Source organism: Fusarium phalaenopsidis (genome assembly GCF_050370095.1).
Source record: "Fusarium phalaenopsidis strain FUZ10S chromosome Unknown contig_32304, whole genome shotgun sequence".
Classification (NCBI taxonomy): domain Eukaryota; kingdom Fungi; phylum Ascomycota; class Sordariomycetes; order Hypocreales; family Nectriaceae; genus Fusarium; species Fusarium phalaenopsidis.
The window spans coordinates 3,253,837-3,273,410 of NW_028145404.1; the positions used below are offsets into that span (position 1 = coordinate 3,253,837).

General features: G+C 54.4%; 9 protein-coding genes across 9 annotated transcripts; 3 read left to right on the forward strand and 6 right to left on the reverse strand.

The window, feature by feature from the left end:
• Positions 1-384: 384 nt before the first annotated feature.
• On the forward strand, positions 385-1,951 carry LRP88_10271 (uncharacterized protein; the record flags this gene model as incomplete). Its single annotated transcript, XM_083246735.1, has 4 exons — positions 385-547; positions 627-767; positions 835-840; positions 891-1,951. 4 exons carry the CDS (start codon positions 385-387, stop codon positions 1,949-1,951), a joined length of 1,371 nt encoding a protein of 456 aa, XP_083097848.1.
• Positions 1,952-2,639: 688 nt separating this feature from the next.
• LRP88_10272 (uncharacterized protein) lies at positions 2,640-4,628 on the reverse strand (the record flags this gene model as incomplete). The annotated part of the gene is made up of 2 exons (XM_083246736.1): positions 2,640-4,220; positions 4,269-4,628. 2 exons carry the CDS (start codon positions 4,626-4,628, stop codon positions 2,640-2,642), a joined length of 1,941 nt encoding a protein of 646 aa, XP_083097849.1.
• Positions 4,629-5,273: 645 nt separating this feature from the next.
• LRP88_10273 (uncharacterized protein) lies at positions 5,274-6,147 on the forward strand (the record flags this gene model as incomplete). The annotated part of the gene is made up of 2 exons (XM_083246737.1): positions 5,274-5,591; positions 5,641-6,147. 2 exons carry the CDS (start codon positions 5,274-5,276, stop codon positions 6,145-6,147), a joined length of 825 nt encoding a protein of 274 aa, XP_083097850.1.
• Positions 6,148-6,494: 347 nt separating this feature from the next.
• Positions 6,495-7,491, reverse strand: LRP88_10274 (cupredoxin domain-containing protein; the record flags this gene model as incomplete). The annotated part of the gene is made up of 3 exons (XM_083246738.1): positions 6,495-6,990; positions 7,042-7,393; positions 7,443-7,491. 3 exons carry the CDS (start codon positions 7,489-7,491, stop codon positions 6,495-6,497), a joined length of 897 nt encoding a protein of 298 aa, XP_083097851.1.
• A 1,914-nt stretch (positions 7,492-9,405) lies between these two features.
• On the reverse strand, positions 9,406-9,810 carry LRP88_10275 (CENP-S associating centromere protein X-domain-containing protein; the record flags this gene model as incomplete). The annotated part of the gene is made up of 1 exon (XM_083246739.1): positions 9,406-9,810. One exon carries the CDS (start codon positions 9,808-9,810, stop codon positions 9,406-9,408), a length of 405 nt encoding a protein of 134 aa, XP_083097852.1.
• A 506-nt stretch (positions 9,811-10,316) lies between these two features.
• LRP88_10276 (mitochondrial carrier domain-containing protein) lies at positions 10,317-11,771 on the reverse strand (the record flags this gene model as incomplete). Its single annotated transcript, XM_083246740.1, has 4 exons — positions 10,317-11,114; positions 11,244-11,320; positions 11,441-11,462; positions 11,736-11,771. 4 exons carry the CDS (start codon positions 11,769-11,771, stop codon positions 10,317-10,319), a joined length of 933 nt encoding a protein of 310 aa, XP_083097853.1.
• Positions 11,772-16,036: 4,265 nt separating this feature from the next.
• LRP88_10277 (40S ribosomal protein eS25) lies at positions 16,037-16,511 on the reverse strand (the record flags this gene model as incomplete). Its single annotated transcript, XM_083246741.1, has 4 exons — positions 16,037-16,062; positions 16,123-16,346; positions 16,407-16,444; positions 16,509-16,511. 4 exons carry the CDS (start codon positions 16,509-16,511, stop codon positions 16,037-16,039), a joined length of 291 nt encoding a protein of 96 aa, XP_083097854.1.
• A 333-nt stretch (positions 16,512-16,844) lies between these two features.
• On the forward strand, positions 16,845-17,634 carry LRP88_10278 (40S ribosomal protein uS7; the record flags this gene model as incomplete). Its single annotated transcript, XM_083246742.1, has 3 exons — positions 16,845-16,984; positions 17,073-17,256; positions 17,317-17,634. The coding sequence occupies 3 exons, from the start codon at positions 16,845-16,847 to the stop codon at positions 17,632-17,634; spliced, it is 642 nt and encodes a 213-aa protein (XP_083097855.1).
• A 359-nt stretch (positions 17,635-17,993) lies between these two features.
• On the reverse strand, positions 17,994-18,800 carry LRP88_10279 (acyl-CoA N-acyltransferase; the record flags this gene model as incomplete). The annotated part of the gene is made up of 1 exon (XM_083246743.1): positions 17,994-18,800. The coding sequence occupies one exon, from the start codon at positions 18,798-18,800 to the stop codon at positions 17,994-17,996; it is 807 nt and encodes a 268-aa protein (XP_083097856.1).
• Between the last annotated feature and the right edge of the window lie 774 nt (positions 18,801-19,574).

Below are 19,574 nucleotides of genomic sequence, written 5' to 3' on the forward strand. Positions count from 1 at the left end.
CGTCATCCAAGATAATGAGACAAAATAAAAGGAAACAATCATGATACCATTCGAAATCAATCAAGTCACCATGTCTGATCCATGTCTCTCAGGTACTAGTTAGACGCCATGACGGGCTTCTAGGTCTCTTCCATCGCATCAGCCACATATGCCGTGGCGCAAGCTATGTCGCGTTTCATCTGCACCTCCTCGTATTCCATCGGACGGAGCCCAAGTCCCTGGTCCCGTAGTTCATCCCGACTTCAATCTCAGCCGTTCCATCGTCTTCTCTTTTTCTTTCCTTCTCTTTATATCGTTCGCCTGAGCATGGCGTCTCCGCGCAAACGGAAGACGACGCCGATATAGTAAAAAAACAGCAAGGACCATACTACCCAATCTCCTCCAATGGCTTCCGTCTCGTCCACCGAGACTGGCGCAATGACGGTCGAACCGCTGTCGGAGCAGAACGTCGCCCGGATCCCTCACATCCTCCCCCACGAGCGCGTGTTCCCCATCCAGATCGGGAGCGAGCTGTTTAAGCTGTCGGGTGCTTCCCTGTCCTCTGACGGTAAGACAGAGACCCTCTCGAGTCCTTGTGCCACCAGCGCACACACACGCGCGCGCACACACCCGCTAACATTATGTAGCACCGTCGTACTTTTCCCAGTACTTCCTGTGCCAGCTCAAGACGGCAGAAGAGAGGGGCGACGAGACGGGCGCAGCGATCCGGACCCTCTACATCGATCGCGATCCCGTCATCTTCCACGACATCTCGCTGCACCTACAGGGTTACCACGTCTCTCCGCGCGACGGCGAGCACTTTGTGCGACTCTTTTCAGATGCGCAGTTCTACAGCCGTCAGTTGTGCTTCATCCTTATCTGCATACCCTCTCTGACATAGTCCCGCGCAGTGCCCAAGCTTATCTCGCAGCTCTACGAAGAGAGTATCTTTATCTGCATCGGCCATCGAGAGTTTCAGATCCCCCGCGAGATCTTTAACGACCCCGGGAACTCGCCCAACTTCTTCTCCCTCGGCTTCGCCGCCTTCTTCTCGCGCCCTGACGACCTGTTCCCCGGCCTCGACCGCGAGGGCCTCATCCGCCCGCCTTCGATCCTCCCGCCCTCGGTCCCCAAGCGCAGCGCAAAGACGTTTGCCGAGCTGCTGCACCTCTTGCGCGGGTATCCGATTCATATCCGCGACGAGACGCACCGGCAAGAGTTGCTTCGCGATGCTCGATACTTTCACTTCAAGGGTCTTGAGCAGCGCCTCATTCCCCATTCCATCAGCTACAACCAGGCCAGGCGGCGCGATGAGATTGTCCTGCGTCTCGAAAATGTCCAAAAGAGCGGCATAAGCGTCTTTCTCGAGGGGCCCGACCCCGTATCTGGATGGGTGCAGTACGCCCGACCGTACGTCGACGAGAAGCCGGCCGAGTTGGTACTTGAGATCGGCGGTGAGATGACAAAGATTCACTTCATCGGGGGCATTCCTAGGGCCGAGTTCTTCAAGGACACAAAGGCTCGTGTCGCTAAGCTGTTTGAAGTTATCTCCACCAAGCTTAACCTGCCTCCAACGACGCAGCCCCTCGGCCTCCTCATGGCCACAGGCGGAGCTGGCTCTCAACCAGCGACTCCTGGAAATACACCTCTGAGCGAGGACCTCGTCCGTGTAATATTGGACTCGGACTCTGCCATTATCCTTGATGGCAAGGAGCACGTCGAAGAGCCTGCCGCGGCCTCGACCGTGGACTCGCCCGCGAGCGGTACCCTATCCAACCCACGAAAACGAAGGCGAGCCGATGGCAGTGTTGGGGAGGAGGAATGGGTGGTAAAGACCGGTCAATGGAGACTCAAGATCCAGCCCTCAAAGAATGGCAAGAGTAGTGTCGAGTGTGTGCTTGTCGCGGCTAAGCTCGACGCCGTGAGCTCGCAGCTGGCACGCAACATGGCTAGGGGATTCCTGGGAGGTTAAGTAAGGAAGAAGAGCAAGAAAGAAAGAAGGAAAGAAAGAGAAGAAGGGTACATACACGGACATGATATTTATGATAGCAAGAGGCGAATGTAGAATCTGGAGTTAGGAGGTTATCTATCTTGGATACCAATACAATTACGCATCAAGACTGGCAACAACACTCAAGCAGGCACCAAGTCCTCACGATAAACAAAGAGGCAGCAAGCTTGAACGTAGACGTATCATGTCATTGCAGATACGGGGAAAAAAGAAACTATCAACGAGACCCAACCACCGCACATTAATCGTGGCCCAAGAGACGGGCTCGAGCGTTTCATACATGGCAATCAATAATCAGTTCAGTCAATCAATCAATCAATCAATCAATCAATCAATCCAGAAGGCACCAATCGAGCCAAGCCAAAACCGCTATCGCTCAATGATGCACCCATTGTCCCATGTCCAAGTGGCCTTCCAAACCATGATTCCAACCCAGAAAAAACAAAGACAATAAACGCCCCTTCGCCAGGCCTGCAAGGAGAAAGGATAATGATCGGAAAAGGAGGAAAGTTGCAGAGTAGACTCGGCAAGTGGGAAAAAAGGGAAACTTTTGTATGTGCGTGCTTGAAAGGAGAAAGGGGGTGAGGGTGAAAGGGGGCCGTGATCAAGTGCTCGTCAAGTCATGTCCATCCATACGCTCCTTCATGGCTCATCGTCCCTTGCCGGCGACCTTCCCTGTCGGGGCGCTCATGTCCCTACGGTCAACACCCTCAACCATCCGTCGACGAGGTGTCATGGTGCCTTGGGCCATGGAGCGAGCACGCCCACGACGCTCGCGGATCTTGGCGAGAGCCTGCTCGCGTGTCATGGTTGGTGTGAGGGCGGGGTTAGACAGGTCAAAGGTTGTGCCGGTGCTGTTGTGGGAAGGTGTGCGAAGGCGTTCCGAGAAGGATGAGTCGTGACGGGCGTTGTCGTCGTGGACAGGCACTGTGGTCGTTGTTGTGACGGTGTAGAAGGTAGCGGAGGTGTGAGGTCGAGCCTCAGGGGAGACGAGGGTGCCAGCCGTGTCGGGCATGGTTGGCACAGAGGGGATAGGGGCCGTGTGGGCCTCATTGTGAGGAGCGTTGAGAAGGGAGAGAAGAGAGGTGCGCTCTTGGGCGAGCATGGCAAAGGCTGGAGGATCAACCGAGGGAGTTCGGGCATATCTCCGGCGATCCTCTTCCTCCTCTTCAGGGGTAGGAGGGCCCAGCTCGGTGACGTCCTCAACAATCGTCTCAGTTCCAACCTCAGCCTCAGACTGGATCTCTTGTCGAGCAGCCTCAGCTTCAGCCTCTATCCTGCGCTGTGCCTCAAAGGCCTCGGCCTCCTGCTCAGACACTGTTCGGAAGATGCCCTCCTTGGGACAGAAGATGGTACTACGACGAGGCTCCTTCTTAGACTTGGGCTTCGCAAGCTCAGGGGTTAGCTGTGTTTGCTGCTGATGTTGCTCCCCCTCTTCCTCTGGCTGGACCTCACCCTTAGCCTCAACCTCGACCTGGACCTCAGGCTCCTGGATGCGAGGTGGAGTTTGGGAACGCTGGACAGCCTCTGGCACGTCATTGTCAAGCTTGGGGAGCTTGTCGTTGGGTCCCTCGAGGCCGAAGGAGCTTCGGCGCTTTTGACGAGGAGCCTCGGTGGTGGTGCGGCGGTCGGATTTGGCGCAGGCGCAGCAGCCGAGGTGGCATTCGGCCTGGAGGAACTCGATCATTTCGTGGGCACGCTCGGCTCGTTGCCGCTCCCATTGCAGCTGGATGGTCAGATCCTCGATCTCGGCTTCACTTGCTGCTGAGGAGACAATGTCCATGGTGGACAGTGACACCCGTGGGCCTCTAGACTCGCGGGTCTTCTTTGGTGAATCAAACTCATCATCAGCGCCGCTGGAAGGTGGTAGAGGGATGCGGCCCTCGGCGGCGATGCGGGCCACCTCCTCGTTCTTAGCGGCCGTCTTGTAAGCGTCTCGCTCTTGTTCCACCACCTTGATGCGCTCGAGGGCTTGGTCGAGCTGTTCTTGAACGCCGACGATCTGATAGCGTGCCTCAAACGCCTCCTGCTCCCGTACCTTGCTCCTCTCCTTCTCACGCTTGAGGTTCTCGTCTATCATCTTTGCCGAGGTGCGTGATGACTTGAGCTCCTCTTGTAGCTTGACGATTGACGATTGGGTCTTGAATGTCTCTTTTCTCGCGCGTCGGATCTCCTTCTCCCATAGGGCTTGTGTGTGTGCGTGTGTCTCCTTGGCGCGGCCATAGTTTTCCTGACGAGTTGGTTAATACACGACATGGCTGAAAGGGAGAGTACATACCATGAGGGTCTCGAGACGCTCTCCAACCTTCTTCTCACGCTCCTTGCCCTCCTCGACGGCTTTCCTTAGGGCCTTGTTCTCTTCTCTGTATCTCCTCAACTCAGACTCGGCCTCTTCACGGCCGACCATGGCCCGCTTGAGGGCGGCGTCGGCAGTCTTGCGCTCCAGCTGCTTGGACTGCATGGAGACGCTGAGGTTGTTGAACTGGCTGATCTTGTCGTGCACGGAACTATCGCGCGACCCGCCACGCAAGTGTGAGAAGATGGACTCTCGCTCCCTCTGCTGATTCACGCGCTCAGCGGTGGCGGCCTGGAGGGGACCGCCCGGAGAACCCATCGGGCTCAAGTTTGGATGTTCCATTGCGATGTGAAGTGAAGTGATCGATCGGCTTGTGTCTCGAGGGGAGGGAGTATTGTCTGTGGTTGCAGTCGAATGCTGGCGTTGCAACTTAGTTTGTTAGTTTTGTTATGGAGCGTCTTTTGGTTTTGGTGTGTGGTGGTAGTTGCATCATGAGTGTTTACGTTTACATGCCCGCTGCTGGGGCACGACTAATGAGACCATGCCCTGGTTGCCGTGGTGATAGCTAGCGTGGCGGGGACCTGGACCTAACTGGACAGGAGGGGACCTACCTCTTTCAGAGGCGTGGGCATAACTTCCAGGGCTCCAATCAGGGCCTTACAGCGCTGCTGACCCCGCGACTCAGGGGTGTGTGCAGATTGACAGGCCCTGAACGGGCCCTGGGCTCCACTGGCAGAATCACGATAGAGCTTCTGGTGAGATTCCCATGGATCTGATGATGGAATCCATGCAAATGGGCAAGTAAAAGCTCCGACGCCGAGTACGAGGTCGAAGCGCGACGAAACAGCACCATCAGACACGCCACCTTGAGATTCGAATCACCCCTTTTGTCACTTGGACAGTTTTGAATAAGTTGTCCTCGATCCCTCCTTTCTTTCTCGTCGCAACTTTTTGTTCTCTACATCACATTCGTTGCAACTTGTCAAGATGGAAGAAGAGTCGACTTTGCGCCACCGAAAGCCTCACCACGAGGACCCAGAGCCCAAACAAGATCAGGAGGAGACCTCTGAGTCTGAGTCTGAGAACGAGGAAGGCAAGATCAGATCTTCCAAAGAGATTGATGAGGAAGACCCTTGGGATGGCTACACTCCCTACGTCGACGTCCTCCGCGTCATAACCTTCTTGCTCCTCGCATCATGCGGCCTCAGCTACGTCATCAGCGGAGGCAAGAGCTGGTTCTGGGGCATGAAGAATAAGCCCGACTACTTGACTGTCAAGTACTACAAGGAGCTTATCACTGGACCAGTTGAGTTGTCTCTTCCAGCTGTCATTCCTCTGCTAACACCTACCACAGCCGCCGCCCATCTACCTCACCCTTGACGAACTCAAGCTCTACGACGGAACCGACCCCGATAGACCCCTCCTCCTTGCCATCAACGGCACCATTTACGATGTCTCCAACGGCCGCCGCATGTACGGACCCGGCGGTTCATACCACTACTTTGCCGCCACCGACGCCGCTCGCGGTTTCGTCACGGGCTGCTTCGCCGAGGACCGCACCGCCGACCTACGCGGCATGGAGGAGGCCTTCCTACCCCTCGACGATCCTGAGACGGACGCCTACTGGACCCCTGAGGAGCTCGCTGCCCTGAAGGAAAAGGAGCTGGCCGAGGCCAAGGAACACGCCCACAAGGCCCTGCTCCACTGGGTTAACTTCTTTGCCAACAGCAAGAAGTACTCCAAGTACGGCTACGTCAGCAGGGAGGACGACTGGCTCGAGAAGGAAGAGCCCAAGGTGCTGTGCGACCAGGTGCAGGCCACCAGGAAGAAGAGAAAGATTCCCGGCAAGGAGGAGGATTAATTGATTGTGTGATTAGAGCTGTTGCGTGTCTTTACTTTGGATTAGCCCCCTTAGTTGCTCTGTCTTTGTATATCAAGATTAAGTGAATATGAACACATCATGACCAAGAAGAGAGCATGCTTTTAAAAACTCGATTTCAAGAGTATCTAAATAATACATTGTCCCTTTATTTCTCGAGTAAAACAGTCCCAACACCATGGATTGTCTGGCCTATCCCGCGGCCGACAAAAAACCATCCAGCCATTGGTATCAAGCCGCCTAATTAATGATTTCCCTTTCATTTCTTTCCGTCAACCAAGTCTATGCGTACAAGAACTCTCCTCTCAACCCCTGTTTGACTATGTCGCTCACAGCAGTAACAAGGCGGCACCAACAGCCAGCACCAGTGAGCTTGGTGCGAGCAGCTTGGGAGCAGATGCTGTGACCACGGACTCGGTCGAGGCAGGGCTGCCGGCAGTGGGAGTACCAGTAGGGGCCGGAGTCTGGATGCCAGTTGGCAAAGGTGAGTCGCCACCAGAGCCAGAGCCAGAGCCGCTTCCACTGCCATCTCCGCTGCCAGAACCGGAACCAGAGCCAGAGCCGCTTCCGCTTCCGCCGTTGCTGCTGTCACCACCATTGTTGCTACCACCACCATTGCCGCTATCACCGCCGGAGCCGGAGTCGTTACCACTGCCGCTACCGCTACCACTGCCGCTACCGCTACCACTGCCGCTACCGCCGTTGCTGCCTCCGTTGTTGCCGCCATCAGAGGAACCTCTATTCACAGGAACAACGTCAGCTCCAGTGGCAGACTGGCAGCCGGTGCGGTAGTTGTCAAGAGATCGAGAAGAGTTGGCAGCGGTGCTAATCAAGGTTAGCAACTCGTTCACATCAATGGACCTATGTTGAACTCACTTCTCGTTGATGACCATGGACATTCCACCCTGGCAGTGCTTGGCCTTGCTGCAGTACAGCCACAGGGGCTTCTTGTCCTTGATTTCGATGGTGTAAGTGGGGATCATGCCCATGGCCATGCTGGCCTCGACAGGCATGTAACCCGAGTAGATACCCTCAATGCTCGAGTTGACATTGCCAATAGGAATACAAGGGTCGTCAAAGGTGGACTGTGTGACGGTGTGGTTTCCTGCCCAGAACTGGAACTGCACCATGGTGCCGGGCTCTGCTGTGATCTTCTCGGGCCAGAACTTGAGGCCAGTTGCATTTGTAGCCGAGTTCCTGCCTACAGAGACAACCTGGACGTCGATGGCTTCAGGGGTGTTAGCTGGGTATAGATGAGCAGGTATAGGGCCACATACCTTGAGCAACGCCAACCAGGGCGGCAAGAGAGAGTTGAAGAAAATGCATGATGTATGAATGAAGGTATTTGACGAGGAAGAAAGAAGAAGGGGATGTATAGAGTATCAGGACACACTGTAGCACCGAGTAGTGGGAAAAGGCGACTCGCGCTCACAAGGACTAGCCTCGTCTGAAGTGAATATTAAGAGAAGAGTGAGAAAAGAAAAGAAAAGAGACAAAAGAGAAAGCCCAGAGAGAGAAGGCTTCAGTTGTTGAATTTGTGCGGGATGAAGATGAAGAGGAAACGGGACGAAGGGAGCAAGAAACACCATCTATTTAAAGGCAAAGCCCATTATGATCTCTCCCTAGGAATAGCTCGCACCTCCGGCCGCGACCCTAGCGGCTGGTTTCGAGGCAGATCTGAAGCACGCTGCCGGTGACGGCGCAGATGGATCTTGGAGGTTCCGTCTCGGCTGGTCGCCGCCGGGGGTCGCAAGCGCCGCTGGGCAGGAGGCGGTGGTGGTTTGAGACGAGGAGAGGGAGAGGCTTGAAACGATGGGTGGCAGGTTTGTTCTGGATGAACAATGCCAAGTCTGAGAAGCATCTCGGCTGTCTCGAATCAACTCGATCGAGACGAAAGTTCCTTCAGATCTGTTCAACTTGAACATGAGACGATTGAAAGAGCATTTCTTCCATTACTTGCTTCCCCAACCTTTGATCCTTCAGTACTAACTAACAGATGGTTGGCGTTGAATCTGCCTACAGCGAGGCCTCATCCTGACTCAGTCCCATAACAACGGCCACTTTGTGGCGTCTAATAGACGAAACGACCAATACCGCGCCAGAGAACCTCTTGGTACAGACCGGACCGCTCCAGAGCCGAACAGAAACCAGGAGACGTGTGCTTCCCCCGGATGTGCCTCACCCGTGAGCTCCCTGAGACGACGACAGTTTCGCGACCTCTCTCATTGGTAGCTCAACAAGGGCTGTAACTCTCGGCTGGGGGACTGCAGAAAATGCCATGCGACGCTGCGCTTCTCGGCAACTTGTTGTTCCTTGGTCGGGGTTTTTGGTCAGGGGTTGTTGGGTTTCGCCTTGGTTGCAGAATCCAGGCTAAAGTGTGGGAAGGAGACCACGTGAAACGGTCCAGCCTCAGCCATCTCTATAATGGAAGATAGATTTCTTGAGCAAAATTTCCACTGCCATGACAATATTACAACCGAAATATTGGCATAGGATGTATTTAATTACTCTCATGCATCGCTCTTCTCCTCTTCTACTGTGACTGAAGACGTGAATCCCTGCTTAGATGCCACACCACGACCACGCCAAGAGTCTTAGCTACCGTTGTTATTTCCCCAGATCAAGTACTCAAAGCAACACTGTTATTCGTGTCCGGGTCGCGGCTGCATCAGTGGAGGGAACCAGATGCGATCCCCATCGCTGCATGTCAAGGTTCGTTGGTGCCAGGTCATATGGACTATCTGAACAGCTTGCTTCCTTGGATGACACGAACGAAAAGAGGTGGTTTACGTTATGCCTCCTGATTCCTACTCATTCCTAGGCTGCACTCCTTTGTTGATCGCGCTGAAGTTACTGAGACCAGATGTTAGCACCCGTAACAATCCAAGACCCCGAGTGCTTGAAATACCTATTCTCCTGTTGACCAGGCACTGAAAGCCTGACACCAACCAGCTTCTGGTAGTAAAGATTTTGCTATTGTCCTTCATGTCCAATTGATCTGAGAAGACAGAGAAGAGAGTCGTAACAGCACTCATAGCCATACAATGGCGCAGACCAGCTCCAGCGATAGCTCTCAAATCTCGTCCGATCTCTTGTTTCGTAGACTCGACACACCAGATGCTCGTGAGATAGATATTGGTTCGTCTAAGCAGACCTAGAAAGCGTCAGGATGCCATCTTCGCATATAATGGCCCATGCCCTCCGCTTGACATACCATGTCCTAGCTCCCTCCACTTCCCCTCAGAGATCCAGGAGCAGCTGCGGCGAGACCTTCTCCAAATCCTCAACCTCCAAGAAACCCCCATCCTTCTCCACCGCCGCACGCGCGATCGCCTCCCTCACAAAGACGTCAAAGTATTTGCCCACCGCATCGTTGGCGTCCCTCGATATCCGTGTCGAGTCCTTGGCGAAGAACTCATGAAGTAGCCGTGTCAGCAGATCTCGAGGTATCGTCTTCTCCGGCTCGGGCTCTTCATCCTCTACGACTTGGATGTCTTCGGTAGAGTCTGCGGGGTCCTCGTCTTCCGAGATCTCGAAGGGGTTGAGTGACCGTCGCTCTGGCTCGGGCTCAGGTGCTTTGGCAGCTTTTTTGCCTGTACCCTTGGGTCGGCCACGGCTTGACCCTGATGTCTGCTTTGGAGGCATTGCTGTACTCTCGGCAACGGGGAAATCGCTGGCGGTGTAGGCTGATTGTGCTTGTGACGCGTGTCTGGGAATATTGGTCGAAGTAACGCGTCAAGTTGAGGGTTCAATCAAGAGTACAGTGCTTAGTCAGCAGGGTTGCGAACTTCACCTCACCAACGTTTTGGGGTCACACAAATCATTGCAGGCACAATTGGCGTCCATCACATCACGAGAGCACAAGTGTCATGTACGGTATCAAGGGAAATTGCATTGGTGTATATTACAGCGGCCTAGAACGGAAGGCAAAGCAAGATGAGAAAAAGACGCCGTGCCTATGCCACTCTAACCCGTAAAGAGCTGCTGTTTCCAGAGGACCACGTCGGGTATCTGCGACAACTTCCCTCGTCTGCACTTCCATCTCGCCTTTTTGTTTCAACCAGCGGACGCCATGTCAAGCCCGCGGATTAAGTTCTCTCCGAATCCCCATTCCCCCGAGTCTATACAGGGTGTGTTGTTGTACACGACGTTTACTTGAAGGCCTTGCCGAAGAGGAGGACCTGGAGCTGATCGTAGATGGACAGGACACCAGCACCGGCGACACCACGGAGAATGTTGGCACCAGCACCCTTGAAGAGAGACTTGACACCCTCCTTGGCGACGATCTGGCGGGCAGCATCAAGAGTGTTCTTGTACTTGACGGCCTCACCAGAGGTCATCATCATGCGTCGTCGGATGGTGTCAAGAGGGTAAGAGGCGATACCGGCACCGGTGGTGACGATCCAACCAAGGGCGAAAGAGGCAAGGAAGTTGTTGGCAAGGGGACCGGTGAGGACGACGGGCTTGATGGAGTCGTACATTCCGAAGTACAGACCACGGTAGACGACGATACCAGCAACGGAGGGCATGAAACCACGGTAGAGACCGGCAATACCGTCAGAGGCGAGGGTCTTCTTGTAGACGTCGACGAGACCGTTGAACTGACGGTCACCACCGGACTTGGCGTTCTTGGCATCGTTGGCAAGACGAGTACGGGCGTAGTCCAGGGAGTAGACGAAGAGAAGAGAGGTGGCACCAGCAGCACCACCGGAGGCCAGGTTACCAGCCATCCAGAGGGCGTAGCCATCCTTGTCCTTCTTGTAGCCGAACATCTTCTTGAACTTGTCGCGGAAAGCGAAGTTCAGGGCCTGGGTAGGGAAGTATCGGATGACGTTGGCAGTGTTGCCTCGCCAGAGGGACATGACACCCTCATCGGCCATGGTGCGCTTGAAGCAGTCACCAATGCCGTTGTACTTGCGGTCGAGACGACCGGTCTTGAGCATCTCATCCTGTTGTCATGGTTAGTGACTGTTGGATATGGGTGTTTGCAATGCGCACGTCGCACGTGATAGCCGAGAGCTTAGGGCTCATGCAGCTATGCGATGCTCAAATGCACAATGCCGGGCGACGATACTAACCTGGTTCTGGATAAGAAGCTTGACACGCTCGATGGGAGCGGCGGCGGTCTTCGAGACGGCGGCGGAAACACCACCCACTGGGATATATGTCAGTATTCGTCGGGGTTGAAAATGTTTGTTGGCCCAAGCTCAGCTCGCGGGGACGACGTCGTCCTCGGAGTGAGGTGGGGGGCGGCATCGGTAGGCGGGAAACATACTCAGGAAGTCGGCCACGAAGGGCTGTGAAAAGACACGTTAGCCATTGCTCATTGATATTGTGTATCCCAATCCATCATCGGCCAAATGGCAGCGATGCGATAAGTGCTGACTTGATCGGGAAACAGTGAAATCGGTCGTGAAACCAATGCCAAACCCCGCACAAGATCAATTGAATCTTCAATTGTTCTCGGCGAAGCCCAATCGATCAAGCATCAAGCAGATATCTCGCACACGCGGCATTTCACGGCCGAGGGGATCTGGTCGATTGAGGGGAATCGAGAAGAAAAAACTTACCGGCATGCCCAAAACCTTCTGCGGCTGCTCAGACATGGTGACGGCTGTGAAGGTCTTTCCCTTGAACAAGAAGAAAGGATTGAGGGGAGATGGAGAGATGAAGAAAGAAAGAGAGAGAGAATGAAGGGAGGAGTCGAGAGAAATAAATCTGCGCCGACGGGGGGTGAGAGGTATTTGGGGGGGAGGGAAAAAAAATTGCGGCGGATCTGGAGGAGAGGCGCTTTTGAGCGAATCTTCCCGGCTCGCGCTAAAGGGAGCTGGGACCCCCAGCCAACCAAGCCCCAAGCCAGCCTCTGTCTCCAGGCTTTCCCACGGCAACAAGCAACAAGGACACCTGGCAGCCTGAGGCCGCACCTTAGCCTCGCCCGCTGGAGGGCTCCAGCTTCCCGCGGGGCCCTTTCAGGGGTGGCCAACAGCGACAGGTGGCCACTCAGTGGCACTCCAGTGGACTCCGTGGTGGGTCCCGCTGGGCAAATCCTGCGCCTATCCTGGCCTGCGAGAGCCAGGCCGGCTGCAAGATGAGATGCCGGTTCACCCCGATTTTTTGTCGAGCGCCGAGACCTAGACCCGTCTTGGGAACCGCGACGGGTTGCTTCTGCTTGGATTGACGGATACGTCTCGGTACATTTGGGGTTTTACTGTACGGGGTACCCGCTGTACGGTGTGAATCTCGACTCGTCGGGCTGTCTGGGGCGTTGCTTCCTGGCTTCCTGGTTGGTGGTGATGTGCTGGCCGAGCGGTTTTTTGGCATCAAGTTTCTGATATTGATACACAGAGACACGGACCATGGCAGCTTCCAAGACATGTAAACTGCCATTGAACGCTGTGTGTTTATGTTTTTGATCCTCTTGGTTCTTTCCTGTGATTGCCTACTACAATTGATCCTTCCAAAGATGCATCACCGCCATCATCTCTTGTTGACATCCTTCTTGAACGATCCATCCATCCATCATCACCACCTCCATTCATCCACCCTCCTCCACACTGTCCACCTTCCCCCGGCTCTCCAATCCACTCTAGCTAGCACTCTCCGAGTCCCAGCGCCCCAGCACCCATCCTTGGAACACCCTCTGGCGGTCGCAGCGCCCGAAGTCAGCTGCTAAGCCCGCCAGAACCTGGCCAACAGCACACCCACTCGCCGGTGCTGCTCCCTCACCGTGCACAGTGCGCGCGTCATTGGATCTCGCCTCCCCCGGGTCGCCCCCCGGCAATCAACCATCCAATTGGTGTCTGTTTGTCTGAGCTGCCTGCAACGGGCAGGGCAGCAATTTTTTTTTCCTCGTTCCCCACGGACGAGCAGCGGTATCAAACAAGCAACGAACCTGGCCAAAGCAATCACCGCAAAACAGGCGTCATTCCTTGCTCTTCTCCCCGTGACTGCCGGAATTCTTCTCTGGCCCTGTCCGTCTCCTCAGTAATGCCTTCATCCTGGGCCTGTTACGACGACAGTGGTGGATACACCGTAATACAAAAATTCTGATGTTCATCGTCAGCGTTCCGGTCCAGCGCTTCAAGACCCTTCGTTATCCCGCGCCCTGACCCCCCTGGATCCACCAGCGGCAAGGGAGACAAGCCGAGCTAAAACGCTCTTCTCCGTCAGCAGCTGGAGCCGTCAGGGGGTGCGAGGGCCCAGAGTGAGAGCTTGCGGCTTGGGAGAAGCTCTTGTCAGGCTCGGGCGCCCGTTCTAAACAAAGCACCTCCTTCACCCTTTGAGCCGAATGCCAGATTCCGCCACCGCCGACGCCGCCTCACTTGGTGTTACCTGGTTGCTCCTCGTACTGTACATATGTACTCCCCTGCTTCCAGTTCGTAATCTTCTCTTCTCCGTTGGCCTCGGTAACAAGACAACCTAGGGTGTGGCCGTGCACCCCGTACAGTACGGAGTACCGCTTATCGTCATGCAGTCGGCTAAGATTTTTTACTTGTCTTTTTGATCCCTGACTTTATCTCTCGGGACGTCCTCCGACTCGAGTCAATGGAAATCGTGGATGGCGAACTGACTCTTGTTTTCATCAGGGCCGTTATTGCCTCGGTCGTTTTAGCCCGAAGACTTTCCATCACTGTATCGTGCTGCATGGCTGAGATGTAGTCGGAGGACCTTGAAAAGCCTCAATTGCTCGGGACCCTACAAGGTATCTTGCCGATTCTCCCAAGAGCCATTGACCTATCGACGTTGGCCCCGAGAGGAAAAAGAAAGAACCGTTGTATCCACTCCCCTGTGTTCCATTTCAGAGGTAACAAGGTCGAGATCGAGGCACATGGGAAATGAACCAGATTCATCATTATTGACGTTGGATCCCGGCCCCAATCTTACCGTTACTCGATACATGTATCCGTCCGTACTTGCTGATGGGATGGGTGTTCTCCGCCCCGTCCGCCGGCCGCCGCTCGGATAACCGACATAGACGCCGCGTGGTAGACCGAGCGGCTATCCTGTCTAGGCTAGAATGCCTTTCGTGCATCTGGGCATGCATCTCGCTGGGAGCCACGTCGGAACAAAGAGGCCTTCCATGCGTGGTATTAAAGGGACAACACTGGCCCGCCTCCTGTGACACCCTCACGGGCAGGCAGCTAACTGACCGTCAGTTCTGATGGACGACTGTCCGCCTCAGGCTTCTCGGGAGCTTCTCGCCAAGCGCCAATTGAGCGAAATATCAAACACCCATTATCTTGCTTGACTCGTTGGCAAGCGCTGGTGTCGCTGGCTGCATTCACCACGGGTGACTTCCGAAAGTCAATGTCATTGCAGCACGTGACCCAGTTTCAGAAATTTCCTCATTCTCCTTCATCACGTGCCCTTCCGGACAGACCACTCAGTTGGAGAGGATCACACAGCAGATCAATATGTCCTGCCAGGCTGAGACTTTGGAGTAGTTCTCCAGGGATGGATGGTATGGAAAGACCTTGGAGTCAAGGGTGTCGAGTTGAGATCGTCATCGTCGGGAGAGTGTATGAGCAACCTGAATGCTGTGACAACGGCAAGAAGTTGGCTCTGTCTTGCCCCTATCCTGATATGGTGTTATTGGGCATTGCGTCTCAACGAACTGTGTGATTCCTAGCATTCTGTGCCCAGGAGTTATGCCCATTGGCTTTCGGCAAACTCGTTGTTAGTGGCTGGTTCTCTTGCGAGTTTCGATCCCTCAGACTATTACCCTGCACTGAGGCCAATGTTGCCAGCGGTAAGTATGTTCTGGTACTCTTCTGACGCCTCGTCTCATCTTTAGCCTTTTGCTTGTTGCTTCCAATACGGCACATCCGGGTCCCAGACCTGGACCGAACCGCGGTCTTGGCGACGAGAAGTGTCGGTCAAGCCCCTGTGAGGGTCATGCAGAATCAGCGAAGGTGACTTCGGGAAAGGCATAACCGCGGGGAGTATCCAAGCAGGCAGTGAGTGGCTCGGGAATTCGTTGTGGATATCCGTCAAATATATGTCAAAGTTCATCCAGATACCCCTCAAGTCTCTCTGTTGAAAGCCGATCCTGATCCAGCAACTTGGCCCTGTGTACCTTCCGAAGGTGTTGTCCCTTTGTGGCGGGTAGGGGAGTTGCTCGTTGCCGCGTTGTCTGCCAAAGCAGCGAATATGGAGTTGTCGAGGTCTAAGGTGTGCAGACATGCTACAGGGTGTGGGCAAATTGCCACAATTACGAGCAAGTCGATCTTACGGTGTGTAGACTCTGCGTTTGGGGCACTATCACTCAGAGCTAGGATATGGTCGTCTTGGCCCACACGGGTATCCTATAGGCTTGACCCGGAAGCAGTTCAGATGTCAACGGTGTGCAGGGTGAGCTATCAACAAGGGATTGTCATGGCAGGCTCGAGGAGAACCAAGTGGGGGTTGAGCAGCCTAATGTTTGCATCAATGACACCCCGGTACGTTCACGGAAGAGTCCATGGAGATATAAGCCGAGTTACCTGTCAACAATCGTGCCAGTGCATGTTCAACTCTACCCGTGAACTGGCGGACTTGGGCGAAGAGGCACTAACACATTGACACACAGGCCGTATCTTCCATCACTGACGCCATCATCCAACGTCAAATGTCTCCTTGCCAGGCAGACATCAAACAAACACATCAAGGTCGGCATCACAGGAGGGAACAATGCTTGGTCATTTCGAAGATCTTTCATTCCGTTGCCGTATATGCTAAAGCAATTCCGTCCCAATGCTAACCGAGCATGAAAAGCGTCCTAACCCAGGCTTATTTTTTTCGCCTTGCAACACCCTCCGACCATGTGGCCTGTCTATCGTCCAGGCCACCCAGACGCGAAATCGTGAGACTTGATCCTTTTCGTTCATTGCACTTAGTCAGTACCACCGACGGCACGGGCTGGAGTCGGGTTAGCAGCTGTTCAGACAGAGGTTCCGAGGCGGAAGAGGGCGGTCATACTGTAGATCTTCATCTTGCTGTGAGTGATGACAGGCTTGATCATGCCCTTCTCCTCGAGGTCGGCGAGGCACTGTCGGGCCAGCGAACCGTTGATCTTCATTCGGTCGACGAGGGTGGCGACGGTGACCAGGCGGTAGGACTGGACATCCTTGTAGAGCTTCTCGGAAGTAGTCTTGTCGAGGATGACGGCGTGCTGGGCCTTGTCCTTGACCTTGCCCTTGGACCTTTACGACACGGGTGAGCTTCAATATCGACGATGGCGGCGACTGTGCGCGATCACATACCACTTCTTCTTTTGCTTCTTTCCACCGGCAGCGGGAGCCTGAAATCGATGTCAGTCAAATGCTCGCAATCCAGACCTCTGTGAGGGCATCACAAAAACTCACCATTTTGTCTGATATGTGCTGTCGTTGAACGGGATGTGCAAGACAGGACAGGAAAGTGTGGTGATGCGATCCAAAGAAACTCTCCCACTTGACCCAGCACGAATCGAAGTTCGTTCCCAGCCGAAGTTCGCCCAGGGCAGCCGAGCCCTAAGATTTTGGAGGGGGCAGGTACGTACCCGAATTTTTGCGCACCGTGATTCGCCCGGTGGGCCACCACCAAAATTTCGAACCTCTCTTGACCAAGCCCACCTTCAACTTCACGAAAAATACCATCTCGACATCCGCAATACTAACCGCAGCCCGTCAGTCCCGGAACCCACGACTGCAACAGCAAACATGTCTGACGCCGGCGAGATCGAGGTCGAGAACACCGCCCTCTACGAGGTGCTCCCCAAGGACGTTGTCAAGGAGGTTGGCAACGTCAAGCTCTTCAACAAGTGGGACTACGATGTCGAGGTCCGCGACATCTCCCTGACGTACGTTAATTTCTCCTGCCTTCGCGATGATGCATCGAGTCGGAATGCCCTCTGCGCGAACGAGCTGCTGATGGAAGTCCCGCGACAGTGACTACATTTCCCTGCGAAACCCCGTCTACGTCACCCACACTGCTGGCCGATATGCCACCAAGCGATTCCGAAAGGCCAACTGCCCCATCATTGAGCGATTGACCAACTCGCTCATGATGCACGGCCGCAACAACGGAAAGAAGCTCATGGCTGTCCGAATTGTTGCCCACGCCTTCGAGATCGTACGTGCCACCTGAGGAGAGGACCCCTAAGCGACTGCGAATGCTAACACCCTGGATCAGATCCACCTGATGACCGACCAGAACCCCATCCAGGTCGCTGTTGACGCCATTGTCAACTGCGGTCCCCGTGAAGACTCTACCCGAATCGGTTCCGCCGGTACCGTCCGACGACAAGCCGTTGATGTTTCTCCCCTCCGCCGAGTCAACCAGGCCATCGCCCTCCTCACCACTGGTGCCCGCGAGGCCTCCTTCCGCAACGTCAAGTCTATTGCTGAGTGCCTTGCTGAGGAGCTGATCAACGCTGCCAAGGGTTCCAGCAACTCTTACGCTATCAAGAAGAAGGACGAGCTGGAGCGTGTGGCCAAGAGCAACCGATAAAAGGTGCAACGGCGGATTCATGACTGGAGGGGTTGCGGCTTTGGCGTGTTCCGGCATGTTTCGAAATGCATTTTGCGTTCATCGGGTCTGGGAACGCGGCTATGGATTTTCTTAGGTGGCTCTAGATTCAATAAAAAAAAAGTCGGGCTCCCTGAGAGTTGAATGAACTCATATTTCTTGTACACTCTAATGCGTGCTCTCGTCTCGTGTGATGTCTCTTTGTGTATCAGGGTTTTCTGAAATTGCTCAAGACCGTTCTCTCATTTTCTCTGTTCCCATGTCAGCCCTTGCACCCCTCTCGATTTAACACCGTCGTTCACAACGGGAGAAGGAAATTGGGACTGGGTAAAGACATCATCCTATGCAATGTCCAATCGCCGAAACATGCCGACATGAGGCATACCCTCCTCCCACCATGTGCCCATACCCTCATCCAGCTCGAAGCCCCATTTCTTCCAGACATCCACGACCTGCTTCTGAGCGTGGACACACACCAGGCCTTTCCACGTGGGAATCTCCTTGTCACTGGAAGCCCCCAGTTGCTCCATGCCGACCTCCTTGATGCTGGGGTCAAAGTAGGAAGGATTCGACTTCATCCAGGAGAGTGCCGCATTGACAACCTGCCCAGCGATACGGTGGCCTCGGAACTCATTGATGACTGCCAAGCGTCCCAACTTCACGTACGGCTCCTGGCCGTCATGGAAGGTGGTTTCTCGTTCGATAATGTAGGGTGGTCTTCCGACACCACCAGTCAAGACCATGTGGTTCTGCTCTCCATCATTGTCCTGCAGCCTCCCATCGATGTATCTGCCACCATCCTGAGGGTGCGGATCATGAGGGAAAGGAACGAGTCGTATGGTTCCGATGGGTGTTGAGCGGGTCGAGCTCTTTCGGTGCTGCAATACTTTGCCTGCCTTGTCTAGGATCTCAGGCTCCTCCGTCTTCTTGACGCTGGCGTAGATGACCCAGTGGCATGATCGGTTGTCGTCAGAGTCGAATTCATTCTCAGCCGGGACCTTTTGTTCTTGGACAAAGACGCTTTGCCGGACCTCCATGGCGTCGAGGAAGGTTTGAGGGATGGTACTTGGTTGCTGGTCCAAGGGGACACCGCGTTGGAATTCTTCGACCTTGCCAGGCTCGAGTAAGGAGATGAAAGGTGTTGCCATGGTTATTTGTTCTTTGCGGTGAAGGAAGATGAATTCAGGATCGTTTAGAAATACTCTAAAAATTTGGAAGATCAGAATGGTCAAGATCGGGTCTTGGGCGTGGGAGGTGAATTTTAAGGGAGTTATATTAGTTGATGGAAGGAACAAGTTCCGTGGAAATTTTGCCAGGCAAGAGAGAGCCGGTTTTAGAATCGACTGGATCCAAAGCCCAAAGAGGCAAGGACCCCAACGAAGCCTTGGGTGAGATGACGGGAAGGGAATAGGGAAGAAGAGCACAGAGGACAAGGAATCCTAGTTCTGCGCGCGCAAAATATGCGACTCTGTAACATATCGCATCGCGCTCGTTTTTGGAGGCAACAATGATGTCAGTCCGTGGCGTGGGGCAACAAGTGAAAGCCAGCCCATGTTACAAGAGACATGGACCATGAGAGCTAATACAATTCCGATGATAGGCAGCGTGCCTTATCGATTGGCTTAGGCTCAAGGGTCTATCAACTCGGTGTCCTTGGCCGGAGTATTCTATCTCCTATACTTGTACTACATAGGAACGCAGCAGTAGGTCCAAATATTCCGAGTTGTGGACCTGCGATGAGGTTAACCAACAAAGCCCTTGCTTAACATTGGATCCAAACATCGATGACTTGGCCCACATGATATGTATGCACTTCAAGTCATGGGTCCACCCCTATCGTAGGCCAGCTGAGTTGGTGAGCACTGATAACAAATTCATGCCCGCCTCAACAGATCACAGAGGCCCCCCATTGGCTACGTTCT